The following is a 20,696-nucleotide window of genomic DNA, read 5'->3' as shown; positions in this document are numbered from 1 at the left end:
AGCAATACCAGCATTTCTTAAAAACTCAAGTAAACATAAAATCTAGTCCCACATGTCAAGAACCACAAGTGCTTTAGAAGGAAGAGGTTTTGTTCATCAGGTGATGCCAAATAACAAATCATGGGTACCACTCAACTTAGTTTACATGACAATGCTAGTTGCAAAAGAACCCATTAAGGACAAGATGTAATTCCAAGGGTGCATCTGTCCTTTTATATAGTGATTCCCAACATGGGATCAGGGACCACCAAAGCTACGCTATGAGAAATCTAAGGGGTCATCCGATGATTATATGGATGAGCAAGAAAAAAACTCTGTCAAATTAAAATGTAAAAGATAGGAAAATAACGCAGTAGCTAAACTGCTCATAATTGCTGACCACCCTAGGGCTGCAATTGCCGTGATTATCAGCCGATCTGTGAAATATCAGAAAACAACATTTTAACTATAATGCATTATTGTTTTATTATCTTAATCAGTTGATAAATGAGTGCTAAAATGGTTAAACACAGATTCATTAAATAATTTCAATGATATTCATTTTGCCAGTGGATCTTCAGTCCTTTAAGTCCTTTTGCACTTGCCCAGACTTCAGCTAATAAAAAGTGTCAAACAGATATCCGTTCAACTCTCTTATCAGTTCAAAGTGCTCCAAAGCAGTGCATATACATTTATTTAGCATTAAATACTTATTTGAAAAATGTCTAACCTTTGCCATTAAATGTAAGCGGAATATCCCCATAATTTTGTTTATATTTACAGCCCCGGAAAAAATTAAGAGACCAGTCTAGATTTTTCTTAAATCTTTATATCTACATTACTTATTGAAAATTCTCTAAATGACAATAATTTTATTGTGAATTTGGGAAAAATGTTGTCAGTAGTTTATATTATAAAATCTAAATGTTCATTTTACTCAAACATATGCCTCTAAAAAGTAAAACAAGAGACACTGAACATTTGGAGAGGTCTCTTATTTTTTTCCAGAGCAGTATATTACATGACTCATACTGTACATATCCATTAAAATATTTTAAATCAATAATATTAATACTGCTACCCCCACCATATAAAATGGCAGCAGTGGAAAAGTAATGGTATCAGATGACTCAACAGTGAGACCATGTTTGTTAGGAGTGGACCCAAAACCTCTGTTATTAATTCTTTATTGCCCCAAACATGAAACCCTACTGTCAATGTGAGGCTTAAAATGTCAAATAGCAACCCCGGGGGGTTCAGGTAAAGTTCACTTAACAGCAGCACTCCTGTGCACCTTGGCACACAGTTCAAGAGGGAGATCTCCAGTCCTGATACTTTACAAGTACCCAGGGAAACTTGAAGACCTCGATCAGGTTCCATGTGCAGGTTGTGCAGCGTCAACCTGATTCTGCTCCCTCTCCCTAAGGAAACTCCTTTGCTCATTGATGGCTTTCTGTAAAAGAGCAATGTTTACACCATCGACGCAGTTCAGCACACGGGCATTGACCATCACACCGATCCCTGGAAGAAGATAAGATACAATGAAGGCAGGTGAAAGACGCAGAGAGTCCAAGGTTTCATTAGTGCACGGTCATGGTAAATGCGAGGGAAATTAAAATAAATTGCTGACAAACTCTTGTATTTAAAAAAGGTAGGATGTGAGCTAACAAACAAAGCATTTAATGGCTAATATCAGGTACTCCACAAATGATGTGTCGGATTGCTGCTTAACACAGAATTGTATTTCTTTAAACTGAATCAGTCTAAAAAAATAAGAAATTTGATATACTAACCATACCTGTATAATACCAAAAACATGGCATCATTTTTCTTATTTGTTGATACATATTTCATATCAGTCCATTTCTTGTTTGACATAAGAGTTTCTGATCTCAATTCTGATTAAAATCTCTAATAAATGAGTGAACATCTACAGTCTTTACAGAACACTTAGTATATCATTACCCTCGGCATGTTCTACTTCACCCAGAACTATGTACTGGGCCCCTATGATTGGGTTGAAAGGCTCCACAAACAACGTGTGGATGAATACGTGGTGTTCCTTTGAAGCATGCTGAGCCGACAATGTAGCCCTGGACTCCTCAGGCTGATAGCCGGCAAGCCTGGGAAATTGAAAAGGAATGTTTAATGTCCAAGTCATCAAGGGAGATACAAGTTTATTGTTCGGTAATTGGATCCATACGAACCTTCTGTTGTTGTTTTTTCTATACACTGGTACTGGGTAAAGTTAACCCAGGGTTGCCTCGTTGCTATATTAGCCTACTTTTAACAGTACTTTTCTGGTAATTGTTGTTAGTAGATTTTAAAAAGCAGGACGAAACATTTTCTTCTTTCTATTCTCCATTCAGATCACAAGAAGGTTCTATTAGCACATATATGTCAAATCTGGACTGGACTAGGACTAAAACGGGGAACTGTATGGACAACTGTGAAAAGTCTGTTGTCCATACAGACCCCTACCATGATGATCTGGATAATATTAGGCCTATGTAAATATTGTATATGAAACTTGGACAAAATTACTTTTTATGAGGAACATTAATTCTATTTGACTGAACAGTAACACATATTGGACTAGATTAACATGGAGAAGTCTAGTTTGACATTTCTGAAAATAAAAAAATTGTTCTATAGACTTTGTGAAAACCGAAATGAGGATGATCACTCAGGTAAAATTAAATGAAAGTATAGACTTTTAAACTAACATCCGTTACCTAAAATCTGATGTGCTGTCAGTCACAAACAAAACCTATTTTATATAGGCTAAGGCAACACACTATGAACAAAACCCACCTGCCAAATGTTCTCACTGATTCCCCTTCATGCACTGCTCCACTGTTTACTTCCCAAGGGAAATGAAAAACTGCAGTTGCGGGAAGCATCATAGTTGTGCACCAATTTGAATAAGGAGGGGAAAGGGGCAACAGTCTATCGGGCAGCAACTAAGTAAATAAAAAAAAAGTTATGTAATGTCAGCACTGCAGCGTGTTGTTGGTTGCGAGCATCATGGAACTATTAAAAGAGGTTGGATATATAAAGAAAGGTTGCGAGGGAGCATGGCCATGGACCATGCCATGGACGGCTTGTACTACCGGGGTACATATCACGTGCTTTTCCTCGCCCTCTGCGCTTGCGTCGTGAGGAGGCCGCTTCAAGAGGTCCCATCAGGTTCACACTACAACACGACGCGACTCCTCTCTCATCATACTTTTCCACAATTATTATTGTTTGACAGCTGAATACAGAGCCATGAATCCTGATATTATGAGAGAGCGGCAAAACGCCACATTCGACGTCGAGAAACTAACCAACATTTTGGATGGGGGGCCAGAAAAGACCAAAAGAAGGCGAGAAATTGGTGAGTTTGAAATGTCTTTATTTGCCTTGCGGTGACTCTGTTCTTATTGTGCTGGAACTTTCAAACTTTATATGATGATGTCGGCTATGGAATTTGCTAAGAGAATAATATTGTGGATCCTAAAAACCACAGCCCAGCAATGCTGTCATCGGCTGTTTGCTAGCAATTGTCCTATCTTCCTGGTTGTCCTGAATCGAACCGAACTTTTACATGATTCATAAACATATTCCACTAATGGCCGTTCAAGGTGCTATATTTGAAGTCAGGTGTATTGGGGTGATTTGGTATGTTCCAAAGGTGAATTCGGCGTTCGTATTATTTAGCATACATTATTCATAAGTTGAATAAAGTTGTTTAGTGTCCAAAGTGGGTAGCCTCGATATGCTGTTATCAAAACACAGCGTTGTATTAAGCAGATAATAACAGCATACTCACTGTATGGACTGTATGAAAGCATTTGACCCCATTACGGTCTTGAAAATTGAAGACTACATTTATTTTCACAATAGGTTATGTGGAAAGAGAGATTTTTCAATGTGTACCCAATTGTGCAAAATGCATGCTGAAATGTGTTTTCCCCATGCATACATAGGCATAGAACGTTATTAAATCAGTAGCATGCATGTATTTGTAAATTATTGGGACTTCAAATTATGATTATCGATGATCTAAGTAGCTATTTAAGTGGCGCTGCCTTGATAATGCATGGATGTGCTTCTGAACACGTAGGCTTCAGTTCCATCAACTTGAGGACCAGGAAGTTGGTTTCAGAAGAAATAACAGACAATACAGAACTTATATGCACTACTGGACTATTAAAAAAACCTTTTTAATTATTTTCTGTCTTAATTTAATTGTATTAAACGCTATTCAAAGTGCTCGCTTGGCTTGTACTGACAAAGGGCTGTACTTGTTGGCAGTATAATGTTAGCAAACAAAAAGGAGCAACAACCTATATACGTATTTTCTAAATTCATACCCATTTTCAAATCTTGATACACATTTAAGATTTTACACATGGCACACATTTTAATGTACACATGCTTTGACTTTACTCACAGTTGTATAGACTACAGCGCCTAAATAGATTAAAATATACTTTTCTGATTTAATTTCCACCATCTTTTGTAGAGTCATTGGTTCTCAGCGACCCAGACTTTAACGAGGAGGACCCAAACTTCCTGTCCCGCAGTGAGCGCTATGACCAGGCTGTTAGAAAAAGTGCTACAATGATTCTAAAGCTCAGAGAGTATGGCATTGCAGACCCAGAAGAGATCTACTGCTATAAGAGGTATGTGGTTAAGGAGTCAACATGACATGTGACGCCGACAATAAACCAGTGTACATCCAGATGGTGCGGTTGTAATGCCACAACAACCTGATGCACTTATAGGTTCAGTAAGTGATATGGTCCTTTTAGCTAACTCCCTGTCAGTGACTGCAGTTAGCAGTCCCCTCCCTCGTCCCTACGTCATCACCATATGAACACACAGCCGTCGTCATCAGATAGTGCTGCGATGGAGAGCAGCGAATGATCAGTAATAGACCTGCCTCTTTATAGTGCTATGTCTCCTGATTGGATAAAACAAGCGGGATACTCAAAATTTTAACTGTCAATTACTGCACAGCTGAATGACTTGGAGACCTGTGTTATGAACTGTGCATACTGTTTAAGTGATTTATATATCAATATAGAGAGATTTGAACATGTATATTAACAAAAGATATCACTTACTTCACCTTTAAGTAACATGGCTGGAACATTTATTTTCTGACATGCAAACTCTGCTGGTTGCTTTAAAGGACTATATGGATACATTTTGATTAATTAATTGATACAGTGTATGCCACAGTTTCAAATAACAAAGGGTGTACCTATGTTGGTGCTGCTTGTGCAGCATGACGTGAGCACAACCATTGACAGTGGACTTTATTGGGCTTTGTTTTTATTTATTTTTATGATCCGTCTCTTTCCACAAATGAACTATTTGTATCATGTTTGTAGCAGAAGGTACTTGTATCAAACAAATTAACAACAGGATGGTTTATAAATCAAAAGCGAAAATTCAAAGAATGAGTTAGAGTATATCTAAAGTGGCTTGACCCTCGATATATGTGTAGCTGTTTGTCACGCTATAGATAACAAAGTCAGACGGAGCAAAGTTCAACAACCTATGATTTAAAACCAAGTCAGAGGGTATGCGAGCTTCCAGATTGAATCAGTTGCATAATGAATGACAATGTAATAGATCATCCTTTTAACTGTTATGAACCATAACAATGTCCTTTTTTGTAAACAATATTTGATGGATTTTAGTTGAGCTACATGAGTGCAACATTTACTTTGATTACTTGCTTTCAAAAACTTTACAGTTTTAGTGTAAACTGGCACTTGAATACTCACACTAACAGTTTGTATGTTGCGACACTTTTGAACATTTTTGTTTAACTGTGAGTGTGCTTTGTTCTCCTGCACTCCCAAGCATTCTGTGAAGGTAAATAAGAAAATTATCAGATACATTTTCAGTGCTTTTATAACATACTGAGTCAGTAAATACATCAGTAACAAATCGTTTGAGCAGAGTAACAGCAAGTCTGTGAACTTAAGTTGTGTATCCTATACCTTCCCTTCACCCAGTTTGGTTAACGGACCCCATCATGAGGCCATGGGGCTACACTTTGTCATGTTCACCCCAACCCTGTACAACCTGTGTGACCCTCAACAGGCCAGGAAATGGTTACCTCTGGCAAACTCCTACCAGGCCGTGGGCACGTATGCCCAAACTGAGATGGGTCACGGTCAGTCCTGGACTTAGCCCTTAATTAACTTGTTTATTGGCTTGTTGCCCTCAAACATAACTTCATTGTGCTGTTACTTTAATAGCACAAATTGGCTTTTTGGGCAGAAAATATAGGCCAGTGTCAGCAGGTTTGGAAAACAGTTTGGTGCAAGCAATAGTTCTGGTGATTTCTTGTATGTGTTTGACAGACCCAAATCATGTGGAAAATACAATCGTAGTTGCATGTGTGTCCTGAAAGTTGTGTTCAGACGTTAGTTCTAACAGGAGATGGGGAATTTCTGACTAACATCGCTTCACTAGTGGTTGTCTCTTAAATCGTCGGGATTAGTTAACACCCTAAAAGTAAAAATATTGTTAGTTTGTCTTGTCTGTTCCTAAACATATCCGCATCAACACGAGGTAGTTCTACTGCTTTCCTACTCACAACTCTCTCTCATTCCCCCTGTATATAACGATCATTTCCAAGTGGTGACGCTTGTGTGCAGTTTGATTGCCACGTCTTGATTTCTTCCCATCTTTATGCAAATGATGAATCAGTTTCCAATAACTTTGTATCTGTAATTTTAATGTAGTCTGATTCACCCTCAACAATAGTGAAGACGTTGTTCTGGTGTGTTGATTAGTAGGTTGTGTAAACTTGAATCTGAAACTGGTAAGAACAATTTTTTATTCTTGTTGTGCAATCTTGCATCAAAAGCAAGAGAAGCTGCAGTATGCACGGCAGAAATGTGTGGTCTGCGAGCCCATAATGAGGCTGAGCTTTAGCTTCTGAATGTGTCTTTGTAATCTGAGAGGCACAAATCTGTGGCGACTGAGAATGTAGGCCAGGCCAGCTATTGTTATAGCCTTGCTGTAAAAGAGCCAAGTGGATGGTATTTTATGTTTATATATACGTACACTCAACAAAAATATAAACGCAACACCTTTGTTTTTGCTCCCATTTTTCATGAGATGGACTTAAAGATCTAAAATTCATTCCAGATACACGATTGTACCATTTCTCTCAAACATTGTTCACAAATCTGTCTAAATGTGTGATAGTGAGCACTTCTGCTTTGTTGAGATAATCCATCTCACCTCACAGGTGTGCCACATCAAGATGCTGATCTGACATCATGATTAGTGCACAGGTGTACCTTAGACTGTCCACAATAAAAGGCCACTCTGAAATGTGCATTTTTTTGCTTTATTGGGGGTCTGGGGACTCAGAACCAGTCAGTATCTGGTGTGACCACCATTTGCCTCATGCAGTGCAACACATCTTCTTCGCATAGAGTTTATCAGATTTTCAATTGTGGCCTGTGGAATGTTGGTCCACTCCTCTTCAATGGCTGTGCGAAGTTGCTGGAGACGGCTTATGGTGGAGAAATGAACATTCAATGCACGAGCAACAGATCTGGTTGACATTCCTGCTGTCAGCATGCCAATTGCACGCTCCCTCAATGCTTGTGGCATCTGTGGCATTTTGCTGTGAGACAAAACTGCACATTTCAGGGTGGCCTTTTATTGTGGACAGTCTAAGGCACACCTGTGCACTAATCATGATGTCAGATCAGCATCTTGATGTGGCACACCTTTGAGGTGGGATGGATTATCTCATCAAAGCAGAAGTGCTCACTATCACACATTTAGACAGATTTGTGAACAATGTTTGAGAGAAATGGTACAATTGTGTATCTGGAATGAATTTTAGATCTTTAAGTCCATCTCATGAAAAATGGGAGCAAAAACAAAAGTGTTGCGTTTATATTTTTGTTGAGTGTATATACTATATATACAATGAAAGTTAGTCATTTTGTGTTTCAGCAGGTTTGAAACAACACTGGTCCCAAAAACTTTTCTAGGGATTCAACATATGATTATTTTCATCTGCAGATTATTTTCTTGATGGATTAATCATACATGGTCCATAAAATATCAGCAAACTAAAAAAAAATCTTATCACAATATCCTAAAGCACAAGGTTAATTAATTTGTCTGGTTTTGTCTGCCAAAATCTGTAGTTTACTGTAAGATCAAGAACAAAGGTAAATTTTCATATTTTGAGAGCCTGGAGCCATCAAATATTTGCCAGTTTCAATTGAAAAATTACGGAAAATGTAGTAGTTTTTTTTAATGAGGGAAAACAAGTCACCTACCCATTATTATCTGCCAATAAGACTTAATATAATGTTAGTGTCCTTAAATATCCATATAGTGTCAATATTCTTTGTTTCTTTTCTGTCATGTATGTAGTGACTGGCACTGAGGAACATGCAATAAGGAGATTATGTAAATCTCTTGATTAAGTATGTTGCCACATGTGAGTTGAACAGCCAGGCAGTGAAAACTAGGAAAATCACGTTTGGCGACTTGGTGTAAAGACATTTAAAAGTTGGTTTGATACAGAACCTTGTCATGCTTTTGATTTGATCAGTTCATGGTCATTAACTGTGGACGCGGACCAGCTAAGCCAAAGTGAGAACTGGCTTAGACTGAATCACTGTACGTAGCTGAGGTATTCAAACTCACATGTTGCGGCTTTATTGATGCAGCTTCTAATGAAAGATTTTAATAAGTGGAGTGTCAAGACAAATTATGACCATTTGAACAAATCAGCAATTCCAATGTGCATGATGCTTACAAGCTGTGTAATTTTTTTTTTGTCACTTCTGGCCTAACTGCTCGCTTACTCAACCCTTGTCTTCATCTATCCCCCCTATTGCTTCTTTTCAAAATGACCCAAATCATTTCTAAACCATAATCTGACTTAAAAATTAACTTCATAAAAAATTCTCTCATACTCTATCCGCAACTTTCCATAAAATTTTCGACGCATCTCCCTCCTTGCCCTCTTTCGCATTACCACCTGCTTTTCTTTTCCGTTTTGCCTCTGCCCTTCGTGGCCGTAGCTGTGTGCAAAGCGACAGGCCAAGTCCCTTGGATCTCCATCTGGGGATGTTCCTGCCCACGATGCTCAACCAGGCCACCCCAGAGCAAATGGATCGTTTCTTCATGCCCGCCTGGAACCTAGAGATCATCGGCACCTACGCTCAGACCGAGATGGGCCACGGTAAAATGAACGGAGCAGATCAAAACGTCAATAATTGGGCATTATTTATCATTATTATCTATCATTTTCATTGCCAATTGACTTGGGTCGAAGTTTAATGCAGAAACAGATTTAAGATTATTATAGTTCTCATGCTATAGTTATAGACGTGAGTAATAGTTACGTTTTCTAATATGTATTTGTACTGAACTTCCAATAATACTTATCTGACAGGGCTTATTGTTTGTCTAAAATTCAAGTTTTTTCAACGTCAATTTCTAAGAGTCTTCCAAGTTATGATGATGGTGAATGCAACCTAAAAATCTGTTGTAATGGTCCATTGCGTCCGAACAAACTACCTTGGCGGCACTTTGTCGGAGAAAGAAAGTCATATATTAACTTTGGTTGAACTACAACCCACCTGGCCACTTGTGTCAATCGACAAGTACGAAATTATCCAAACAGAAAGGAGGCTGCCCTCTAAGACAAACCACCTCTCTTTATGCTTTTTATGGGTTTCCTTTACTAACACTCATAGATAGTTTTCGTATGTTTGTTCAAGCGTGGGCTCTACATCCTTCTTTGGCTGTAAACCAATATTAGCCACACACACTCCTGAACTGTTTTGTTTGTGTTACATGCAAATTCGGAGTCCTTCATGCAAATAGCATGCCGTAGACACAACACAAATCTCCTTATAGTATATGATCGTTTCATATGTTTTTAGATCTGTCAAACACCTACAAGGTGCACTGTTTTGCTCCTTTATGTCGGCTTCATCCATTTTATTTTTTCATTTGAAAAAGGTTTAGATACTCATTGCTGATCCATTATCCTATTTTGTTTTATGAGTTATCTTGTATAATTGATGCTGTATGATTAATTGATTCATCCTCAGTTTGTTCTTGTCACTTAGATGTTAGCTTTGTGATTAGTTATGCTGGTTTTAAACATGCGTAATTCATGTCTTAATATATCACTGCCAATGCTGTGTTATCATTTATTTTTGCTTTTCAACTGTGTTCTCTGTATGTGTGTGTGTTGTCTGTGTATGTGCTTGGTCGGCTTTGATTTCTCCTCTCTCTCCAGGCACTCACCTCAGAGGGCTGGAGACCACTGCCACATATGACCCGGCCACACAGGAGTTTGTATTGAACAGTCCCACAGTCAGCTCCATCAAATGGTGGCCAGGAGGACGTGAGTACATTTACACAGTCGCGTTACCGGCATCGGACCTCTTTTTTCAGTAACGAGTAATCTAACGCGTTACTATCTCCGAACCAGTAATCAGATTAAAGTTACTCATCAAAGTCACTGTGCGACGTTACTTTTTCTGTAATTTTCCTTAGTTACATAACTGCACAAATGACTGCGATTGCGATTTAATGTAAATAAATGTGCGCGCATGTGTCTAAACGCTCCAACTGCTCCAACCGCTCCTCTCGTCTTTTTGGTAGCGCCCCTCGTCTCTACATGCAGTGTGTGTGTGTGCCTGTGTGTGTCTGTGTGTGTGTGTGCAGCAGCATTACGGCCGAGTCTAAGATGAACTGTGGCGTGCTGTTAAGCTTTCGGCCTTTACTCAGAAAAATGGCGTTGGTAGCAGGTTGATGAAAGAAGACGCAGTTTGAGGCAGATGAGGAGGTCTTCAGGAACAATTCTTTTATTTAAACAACAAAACTCATCCTGCAGTCAAAACGAAGCCAATAAAAAGTTAAAGTGTTATAGCCAAAAAACGAATAGAGGTACATGCATAAAAGAAAAAGCTATGAAGAATTCCTGTAAACTAAAAGACCTGTCTTTCCCTGAATTGTGTCTGTCTTTAACCTGCCAATCTAAGTGAGCTGATTGGTCCTTAGGTCAGTAAACTCCGTCTCTCCTAACTCCTGATTGGTGGACCCTAACTAACTCCAACCTATACTGTTCAGAGGACATCTGTTAATCAATCAAAGGATCATCTCGGAGCCCTCTATTGTGTACATACTGAATAATATACAGAGATCTTCCCTATGGCTTCCCCCACTAAGCAGTCCACATTCCTCTCCTGGTCCCTGCAAGATGAGACCAACTCAGTGTGTGTCCTCCTGAAGCAGTATACCTTAATATAAAATGTTTAGTAACATAATACACTACAGGCGCAAAACAAACGTTTTCCCCCCATGAAATATAGCGTCTGCTATGGGGATATTTAGGATTTGGGTACGGTGACGTTGAAGAGATAGAAGTGTTTAAAACTTGGAAACTTATAGTCACGTGGTGACCGGTGGCCGCACACACCCAGTCTATCAACACATCGCAGAGAAAAGTCAAATGAATGCATGAGAGTGAAGGGCCAAGCACGTTAAGTTTAAAGACACTGCTACTGTCTTTGCACTTTGGAGGAATGCATTTATTTTCATGGGGGGAAAACATTTTTTGCACCATAATTTTTATTATTTTGAAAACAATATGCCTATAGGCTACTAGCCTACAAGCTTTATTTTATATATTTTCAATGATTCTTAATATGTGCACGTTTTAAATTGAGATATATGGGTTTCAAAACCTGTAAAGGAACGTTTAAAGTAACTTGTAATCTAGTCTCTTAGTTACTTTTAATATCAAGTAATCAGTAAAGTAACAATTACTATTTAAAGGAGTAACTAGTAATCAGTAATCAGATTACTTTTTCAAAGTAACTGTGGCAACACTGATTAGGACAGTATCAGAATGTCTGTGAGCATAAATAAGGAATTTAATGATAAATAAGATTATTTGATGTCATATTTTCTCTTACAATGCTTTTTTTCTCTTTTTTCTTTCTTCAAATCTTAGGAAACGTTAGGTGCAAACTTGTTTAACACTCTCCCCCTCTCTCATTGTAGTTGGTAAGACCTCAAACCATGCCATAGTCCTGGCCCAGCTTTACACCCAGGGAAATTGCCACGGTCTCCATGCTTTCATCGTACCCATCCGCGACATGGACACACACATTCCACTGCCAGGTGAGCACTGTCTGTGATGTCTTTCTGCATGTTGTGTTTGTGGTACTTGCAGCCCTTATTTACGTTCTTGTCTCTGCTGCCCCCTTTTTTGTCTGTCATTCACATTCCTGCTTACTCTCTTTCTCTCTCTTAGGAATTGTGGTTGGAGATATTGGCCCCAAGTTTGGCTTTAATGAGGTTGACAATGGCTACCTGAAACTAGAGAACGTACGAATCCCACGGGATAACATGCTGATGAAATACGCCAAGGTGATGTTATTTGAGTAGATAGTTTCCCTGAGGTCAGATGTGTTCAAGTAACTTTTGGAAACCTTACCTCAAGCTAAATAGCTAGTTCTTGTCATTTGAGTTTTAATCTTATGTGAGAACATTTTCCTTCTTAAAATATCCAGATTGCATTGAATTACACAGAGAGGTGTTGCTGTTAAATATTCCACACTGATATAAAGGAATTGGGCAAAATGACACACATCTCTGTCTAATACAATACCGTGCAACATATCCACAAACTAAATCCTCCAAAATGACCACAAAATGTAATTAACACATCTCTCAAACCGTTTCAAATAAGCACTTTAACATCATGCCAGTTGAACTGATTGCAGGGCTGTTGTAGGCTGCATTACTTTCAAGTATGTGTTTCTACTAAACTGGTGTTATATTTATATTGCAATAAGAGGGGTACTCCCATAGGATCAACAGTTTAAATGACTCCCTCTCTCCACTAGGTGGAGCCAGATGGCGCCTATGTGAAGCCACCGAGTGCCAAGCTGACCTATGGCACCATGGTATTCATCCGCTCCATGATTGTGGGCGAGTCAGGTCGGGCCCTCTCCAAGGCCTCCACCATCGCCATCCGCTACAGTGCTGTTCGTCACCAGTCTGAAATCCGGCTGGGGTTAGTCGGCACAAATGAAACCATAGGGGCTCTTCAGAAAACAGATTCACATAAATTGCATAACTTGGAGAAGCCACGTGTTAAAACAAACTCATACTAAAGGTCATGCAGGCACAATCAAGCTACAGGGCTCAGGAGTATCTGAACATTTCCAAGGGGGTAAAACACATTTATGGCGGGGGAACATTGTATATATTATTTATAAATAAATTATTCTATTGAACTGATTGATAGACAGTTCTGTAACATGTGAACATGCATGGTGTATGCTGTAAATATATGGACCAGGTGATATTATATGGGATATAAAGTAGATTAAAAAAGACAGCTAAGATGTCAAAAGATAATCATAATATTTGAAACACTTTGATTGGGTAATCTTAAAATAAAAGAGCACTTAGTGTCACTTAAAATTCAGAAAAGGAATCCGGTTTTATTGCCAAAAAACTTGCCTTGATATGTTGGTGTCTCAAAATGAACATAGTAAAGAGAACATAATAAAATGAAAAGCAAGCATGGAAAAAGTCAAGAATAAAAATACATAAAAAGGATTTAAAACCAAAATTATTTGAAATATTAACTCTGTTTTTAAAATGAAAAAGCAGTCCAATTTGTACAACATTTACTAAGGAATGTGCAAAAGTTGACAGTATGAAGAAGTGCTGCAATGTACAGAGACAATAATCCGGACTGTTAATGTAACACAAATTCACAGTAGTCTCGTTGGTCAGTGTCAGAGGTCCATAAGAATCGAAAATAATTCAAACATCAAATGAAAATAGCACTGATTTTGGAATGATTTGATCTCCTACCAAACCCTCATGTATCAAAGTATATTAAATCCTTTATGAGACACGCAAAACTCAAACCTGTGTGTTTGTGTCCCACAGAGAGCCAGAGCCCCAGATCCTGGACTTCCAGACTCAGCAGTACAAGCTGTTCCCTCTGCTGGCTATGGGCTATGCCTTTACTTTTGTCGGCCAGTATATGAAGGAGACATACCAACGCATCAGTGGAGACATCAGTGGTGGGGACTTCAGTGAACTACCTGAGGTACTGACTGGACATACACTTGTAGGATCTGATCAAAGCTAAATGACTGTCTTGTATATTGCTTGCTATGTTAGAGATGTGTGCTAAAAAAAAAAAAAATCGTTTAAACCCCAGGTTGGTTTGTTTACTGACATCTATGCGAGCTTGCTCAGTCAGCGTGAAAGCAGAGACAGCTTGCAAGTTCTTCAAATAAGCACAGTTCTACAGTTATTATGCTACCCTGACAATACAGGCTTTGGTCCCTCTCTGGGTGTGGCTGATTGCACTCTCCTTACTACCTTCGGTTACACCGTTTTGTTGTGGTAGTTTAGAGCTGCAACTTCAATTGTATTTTCAAGTCAGGTTTTTTCACACAATTGACCAGTGCACTCCTAAAAAAAATCATGATCTTTATTCACACTGTTATCAGTACTTAAATCAGGCATGTTGTATGTTAAAAATGACATTTTGTCATTTGAAAAAAATAAAAAAAGATAGGATATTGGTGTTTCAAAAAAGAGAGAAACTGTTCCTAATATTTTACTATTTTGTTGGTAAAAAGGTATTCATACATACATAAATATCATTTATTTGATCGTTTGACGATTTTCTTTACTATACATTTCACCCAGTGTTTGGCTGTGTGTGACTTGCGTGACACTATTTTTTTCCCTCTTTGCTATGCAATCTACAGCTGCATGCCCTGTCAGCGGGTCTGAAGGCCTTCACGACATGGGAAGCCAACTCTGGCATCGAGGTGTGCCGCATGTCATGTGGTGGCCATGGCTACTCTCGCAGCAGTGGCTTGCCTGACATTTACGTGGAGTTCACGCCTACGTGCACCTACGAGGGAGAGAACACAGTCATGATGCTGCAGACAGCAAGGTAACTCATCCCTCAAATATGTCCCCATATCAGGGGGGATGTTATCACTTTACCTTTAAGTTGCATCACTTACACTTGTAATAAGGGCTGCGTTATACCTAGATTGCATATGTCTTCAAACAACAGTATTCACCTGTCATTTTTGTCCCACACTTCAAAAGAATGAGAACTAGACAGATATAAATATAGACATAAACACGCGCCCACTCAGCAACCAACCCTACCATAACAAAAATGCAGGGGACACACCCTCTCTCCTGCCACAGCAAAAACAAACATGGAAGCTGTGACGGTTTCATTTCAGTGGTACTATAAAGGTCAGCTGTCAAAAACCGGTTCTGTAATATTGTGCCGTCTTTATAAAGGGATAACCTGGGTCGCTCCTCAACTCTTTGTCCATGCAGATACCTTGTGAAGAGCTACCGGCAGGTAAAGGAGGGCCAGCAGCTAAGCGGCCTTGTGTCTTACCTGAATGAAGCAGAGCATCGGAGGGTCCAGGCACAGCCTGTTGCTGGGAGACCAACTGTGGTCGATATAAATGACCTGACAAGCCTGGGGGAGATCTACAAACTACGAGCTGCAATGTGAGAGACAAGAGCTGTAGTGAAAATGGCTTAGTTGCTCAAGTCTGTGTTTCAATTATTGAATGCCTTTGACCATTTTGTATGCTTTATTTTCATTAGCTTTATTTCTGCCGATATCCTTTTCACTGTCAGAAATGATAATCTGTCCCAATCACATCCCTTCATACTTTCAGCATCTAAATTCAATTAGCAGTCAGTGTCATCTGTGTAGTGAGCAGAAACAGTGGCTAAACCAGTCTGGTCGAGGGAGACAAAATGTATCAATGCCAGTTCAGACATAGAGGGATAAACTGCAAAGAAAGCTGGTATTAGCAATCATTTCTACTGACAATGCTCCCTTCTACAGGTTCCTTCCTTTCTTTAAAAAAAAATAATGAATTTTATTGATTTGTGAAAAGACAGTTTTGTTCAAGATATCAGGGTTAAAACTAATTGGCAAAATTCTGTTTGTTTCGTGTATGTTGTTAAAATGATATTTTGGTATTTATGATATTTGGCTCATGAAGAGTGTGTGAGTGTGAGTGTGAGTGTGTGTGTGTGTGTGTGTGTGTGTGTGTGTGTGTGTGTGTGTGTGTGTGTGTGTGTGTGTGTGTGTGTGTGTGTGTGTGTGTGTGTGTGTGTGTGTGTGTGTGTGTGTGTGTGTGTGTGTGTGTGTGTGTGTGTGTGTGTGTGTGTGTGTGTGTGTGTGTGTTACAGTCTAGTTGAACTGGCAGCTAAGAGCATACAGCAGGAGTTGCAGTGCAGGAAGAGCCAGGAGGATGCCTGGAACAACAGTTCTATTGATCTGGTCAGAGCCTCAGATGTAAGTGTGTGTGGGGTTGGTTGAATTTTAAAGTGAGTTATTCTTAACACACAGGAGTCTAAAAATCTTTGTAAGAGCAGCTCAGCCAACGTTTTCCTTTTTTATGATCCTGCTTGAGGTCAATCCTCAAATACTTCTCTTGTTCATGTCCTCATTTAATTTTTTCCTGTCCAATTCTTTCTTAGCTGTTTTTCTGAGTCTCATTCATCAATGTAAGTGTCCGCCTGTGTTTTGTCTCCAGGCCCACTGTCACTATGTTGTTGTGAAGCTTTTCACTGACAAGCTGGGGAACATCGGGGACACAGCAGTACACGCAGTCCTGTCCAACTTGGCTCTGCTATACGCCCTGCATGGCATCACCAAGAACTCCGGAGACTTCCTACAGGTCAGAAATCAGATAGAAACAATTTGGCTTCACAGTTGGCAGTGATTTGTCAATCCTATTGCTGGTGTTACAGACAACTTGTGCAAAGCTGCTCCTGTTATTTGCACACTCAGTTTAATGTTGCCTGGGAGGCTAGTGTCTTTTTTGCGTTTTTATCCAAACAAAGCAAATTAGTTGAATCAATTTTGAAATAAAACGCAAGAATCCAAAGTCAGAAAATCGTATTTAACAGGGACAACGCACTTTTTGTCTGTTTTTACTCAATGTTTGAGTGAAGTCCAGAAGTACGTTTTTAATCCTCGTCCTCATGTGTTCTATCTCAGGCTGGACTGCTGAGTGTTCCACAGATGCTGCAGATCTCTCTTCGTATCAAGGAGCTGCTGTCTCTGCTGAGACGCAACGCTGTGGCACTAGTAGATGCCTTTGACTTTCACGACAGGAAGCTGAATTCGGTCCTGGGACGATATGATGGGAACGTCTATGAGCACATGTTCGAGTGGGCTCGCCGCTCACCTCTAAACTCCACAGAGGTCAGTCAGGCAGAGTGATGTATGATGTAATGTTCCTTAGTTCTGTGGGTATGGTATTCCAAGTATGTGCTGCTCGATAGGAAAAGGCTGACTGCCCAAAAAAACTTTTTCTATATGGTATTTTACAATCCCCTCTTGTGGATGTTCTGGTGGAATAGTTTATATTTTGTTTAACAAATTCCTTTAGCGGAGGGGGAGCCATACCATGAAAGATTTGATATAAATTGAAATTAAATCGTCAGTTTTGTTTATTTTTAATTAAAGACAAATAGAGTAAGCCAAGGCACCTTTATTTATACAGGAAATCCTATTGAGACTGGGTACTCTTTCACACACACACACACATGCATACACCGATAGCAATTTGGGGTTCAGTGTCTTACCCAGGGCACTTCGACAAGTGGCAGGGAGGCGGGGTATCACCACAGCTTCGCCACAGCCACCCAAGAGGTTTTACTTCTCAAGTAATATGCAGTGGGAAACGTGTAAAATCATGTATTTAATTATCCTTGGTTCTGCATAGCACTACTACAAACTTGATAGATTATTCACAACCCGATCCTGATGTCTGCAAAGATGCTAGAATGTCTTGCCTCCTGCCAGCGACTTCTGGAAGGGCTGGCAGCGTGATAGCAGCGACCTGTGTGCCAACAGCCTTATTTGAAGGGATTGAATTACAGCCAAGCTGTATGGATGTATAAGTTGCTAGCAGGCCTCAACATATGCAAAACTGCCAATGTGTGGGTAGGATCTGTTGGCAAGAGAAGCATTTTAATATGTGCTGTGATGGATTTTATTGGTTGGAATTATTCAACATTACTATTTTGGTAAAGAATAAAAAATATAGAATTTAAAGTTACATTTGAATAGATGGTGACATGGAAACTGTAAAGTCATTTTCTGACTTCTGTGACTGGAAGTTTTTGCACTATGTCGGTTTCATAGGTTGTAGAATTGGAAGACTAAGTGACTTCAAAACGTAAGCTTCCATTATTGCATATTTGCACTGTATGACCAACAACAATCATTTTGCATCAGGGGATGCCAAATTGCAAATACTATGAAATCACTTCTGTAACTGTCTGTGATTGTATACACACTTCTCTTTTCTCCTGTTTGGGTTACTTATTTCAGCTAAACAAAGGCTTCGTATGCTCTCTCTTCCCCAGGTCCATGAATCCTTCCACAAATACCTGAAGCCCCTACGGTCCAAACTGTGAGCTGACCCTTATAGTTACACCAGTCATGATGGTCTGCAGCATTCAACACTAATCTGAAGGAATGAAAACTTCTCTACTCAATTTGCTTTCAAAGGCCATGGTTTACTGTACCATTTTGGAGCAATGAATGCACACTTGTTCTCTTGGATAATGTTTGATGATACAGGGTGAATCACAGGAAGCTGTAGACAGAAGGGTGACCAATCTAAAACCATCTAAAGAAAAATTTATTATTGAGGGGACTGGAAACAATACCAGGAATGAAAATGATACATAACTAAAACATCTCTTGGGAAATCATTGTTTTAGGCCTAAAAAATTATCCAATACTTAAAAACATCAAGTATTTGCAGATTTAGATTATATTTTCTGTAGGCTGTGCAGTGTACCTACATATATTTCCCCATCCCCGTCTTTTCCCTTCACTTTCTGTTGTGCCTGATGGCTCCTCTGTGTTGTGAGCCAATCTAGATGGAAATCATCCATATCTTCCTTTTTTTCTCTCCATCAAGAACCGAATATTATTATGAGTTTTAATTAATGTTAAAGCATTTCATGTTGGGAACAAACCGTGAGCATAAAAACATTTTAAGACCAAAATGCTATCAGAAAAAAGACAGTCCTGTTTGTCATAATGGTTATTAATGAGGCATTAATTTATCCGTGAACTTAGATCAAATGCTGTTGGCATCAAGAAGGAATTGCAGGAGGTTGACGTAACGTATGTTCTTCACAAGTCCAAGTCAACCCCTTTACTCTTCCATACCCATGGATTATGGTGTAATATAAGTTAAACCACCGTCATAATGGAGTTTTCATTGGATAAATGCTGTAATGTTTTTTAACCATCAATAGATAAAACTTGTATATATAAAATTCAACTATGCTTCGGCACAGTAATGATTTTAATCAAATTGTCTTAAGTCACTGTCTTGCATGAATACGTTTTCCACAGCCTTAAGTTAATACTTGCTTTTGGTACCAAATACTCTAGGCTGGAATGGTTTCACGTTGGTAGTTTGGTTTTGTGCAGAAATACTTTACTCTTAGTCCATCCACCTGTGTGTAGGTTATATGAATAACTGTATTCCACTGAGTGAAGCGAGAGACAATGTTTGTGAGAGTCAAAATGGTTTTAAAGACTTACTCAGATTAAACACTTAAATCACTTTGTTACAAATTCCTCGATTTTGAGAATATATTGGCTCAGTACTTACAGGATTTGTTGTCCTGCATAGAGGACCTGTTAAATTGTGCATTTGATCACTAGGTTGAATGAATGCTGAATATTCTGTGATGTTGAATGTGTGTTTGTGGAACCGAAAGTTTTCTGCAGAAAATGGTGTGTGGAAAGCACCTGAGAAGACTGGAAGTATGAATATCTGACTGTTATGCAGTTTTTAATGAACCAACTTGTGAGCTGTATATGCGAGTCCTCTCCCTCCCTGCTGTGAGGGGTTGATATGTCATGAGAAAGGGTCAAAACCTCAGACATCATCTGGATGATTTTCTTTTTGTTTTGTTTGTAGTCGAACATTTCATACCACCAACTTTAAATAAATCTGTTAATATGCTGCAATGCTCAAATCCTGTTGACTTAATTGTTCTGGTTCCAATATAATTGACATTTGTGCTTTTTTGTTGTTGCTTTTTTTAATATCATAGATAAAGGCTTCTTTCACTTGTATAATATTTCATAGAACTGTGCTTTTGGTTGATCTCAATCTAAATTAAATGGTTCAATTTGAGCAACCAAATCCAACAATAACCATGATACCGTACTGATGCTGGTGAATAAGAGTAGCAAGAGAACTACTCTGATAAAATGTTTTAATTTTTTGCAACTGTAATGACACTTTGATGAAGAGGAGAGCTTCAATCTAAAGCCTCACTGAACTGTTGAGAAGTATGTGCCTGAGGATGTTGTCTTTTCTTAATCTCACTAACTGGAGAATGTTCTCTCACAGTACCCATTTCATTTCTGTGTGGGTATGAATTTAATCAGTTGATTTCTGCTGTAAGGGAACGATTATCAATATGTGCTGACTTAGATTTTTTGTAAAGCATATTTGTGCGATAATTACTTGACGTGTTTTATTGAATAATAATGATTGAAAACTGATTTGAATGTTTAGTAAATCATTTGACTTATAAGTTATATTAATAAAAAATAAATAATCAAGGTGTAT

General features: G+C 38.9%; 2 protein-coding genes across 3 annotated transcripts; one reads left to right on the top strand and one right to left on the bottom strand.

Moving 5' to 3' along the window:
- Positions 1-68: 68 nt before the first annotated feature.
- On the bottom strand, positions 69-2,993 carry ten1 (TEN1 subunit of CST complex). The gene is made up of 3 exons (XM_080030173.1): positions 2,794-2,993; positions 1,945-2,102; positions 69-1,500 (listed from the first exon to the last, which is right to left on the bottom strand). Exons 1-3 carry the CDS (start codon positions 2,883-2,885, stop codon positions 1,349-1,351), a joined length of 402 nt encoding a protein of 133 aa, XP_079886299.1. The 5' UTR covers positions 2,886-2,993; the 3' UTR covers positions 69-1,348.
- Positions 2,994-3,168: 175 nt separating this feature from the next.
- On the top strand, positions 3,169-20,681 carry acox1 (acyl-CoA oxidase 1, palmitoyl). Of its 2 annotated transcripts, none has more exons than XM_080029438.1 (14): positions 3,169-3,358; positions 4,490-4,649; positions 9,051-9,211; positions 10,280-10,387; positions 12,052-12,171; positions 12,305-12,420; positions 12,900-13,069; positions 13,960-14,122; positions 14,796-14,986; positions 15,391-15,570; positions 16,267-16,372; positions 16,614-16,757; positions 17,081-17,287; positions 18,457-20,681. In XM_080029438.1, the coding sequence occupies exons 1-14, from the start codon at positions 3,250-3,252 to the stop codon at positions 18,505-18,507; spliced, it is 1,986 nt and encodes a 661-aa protein (XP_079885564.1). In that variant the 5' UTR covers positions 3,169-3,249; the 3' UTR covers positions 18,508-20,681. The 2 variants fall into 2 exon arrangements, with proteins under 2 accessions (XP_079885564.1, XP_079885565.1); XM_080029439.1 differs by lacking the exon at positions 9,051-9,211 and adding an exon at positions 5,997-6,157.
- Positions 20,682-20,696: the final 15 nt, after the last annotated feature.

Source organism: Ammodytes marinus, assembly GCF_949987685.1.
Source record: "Ammodytes marinus genome assembly, chromosome: 6".
In the NCBI taxonomy this organism is placed as follows: domain Eukaryota; kingdom Metazoa; phylum Chordata; class Actinopteri; order Uranoscopiformes; family Ammodytidae; genus Ammodytes; species Ammodytes marinus.
Note: the sequence above shows the minus strand (reverse complement) of the source record. Positions and strands in the feature narration are given on the sequence as shown.

Excerpts from the sequence above, each read along its gene's own strand:
- ten1 (XM_080030173.1), bottom strand. The coding sequence starts at position 2,885 with ATGATGCTTCCCGCAACTGCAGTTTTTCATTTCCCTTGGGAAGTAAAC. Across the intron at positions 2,103-2,793 it reads TCAGTGAGAACATTTGGCAG|GCTTGCCGGCTATCAGCCTG; the intron begins GTGGGTTTTGTT and ends TCAATTTCCCAG. Across the intron at positions 1,501-1,944 it reads TGAAGTAGAACATGCCGAGG|GGATCGGTGTGATGGTCAAT; the intron begins GTAATGATATAC and ends ATCTTCTTCCAG.
- acox1 (XM_080029438.1), top strand. The coding sequence starts at position 3,250 with ATGAATCCTGATATTATGAGAGAGCGGCAAAACGCCACATTCGACGTC. Across the intron at positions 12,172-12,304 it reads CACACACATTCCACTGCCAG|GAATTGTGGTTGGAGATATT; the intron begins GTGAGCACTGTC and ends TCTCTCTCTTAG. Across the intron at positions 16,758-17,080 it reads ACTCCGGAGACTTCCTACAG|GCTGGACTGCTGAGTGTTCC; the intron begins GTCAGAAATCAG and ends GTTCTATCTCAG.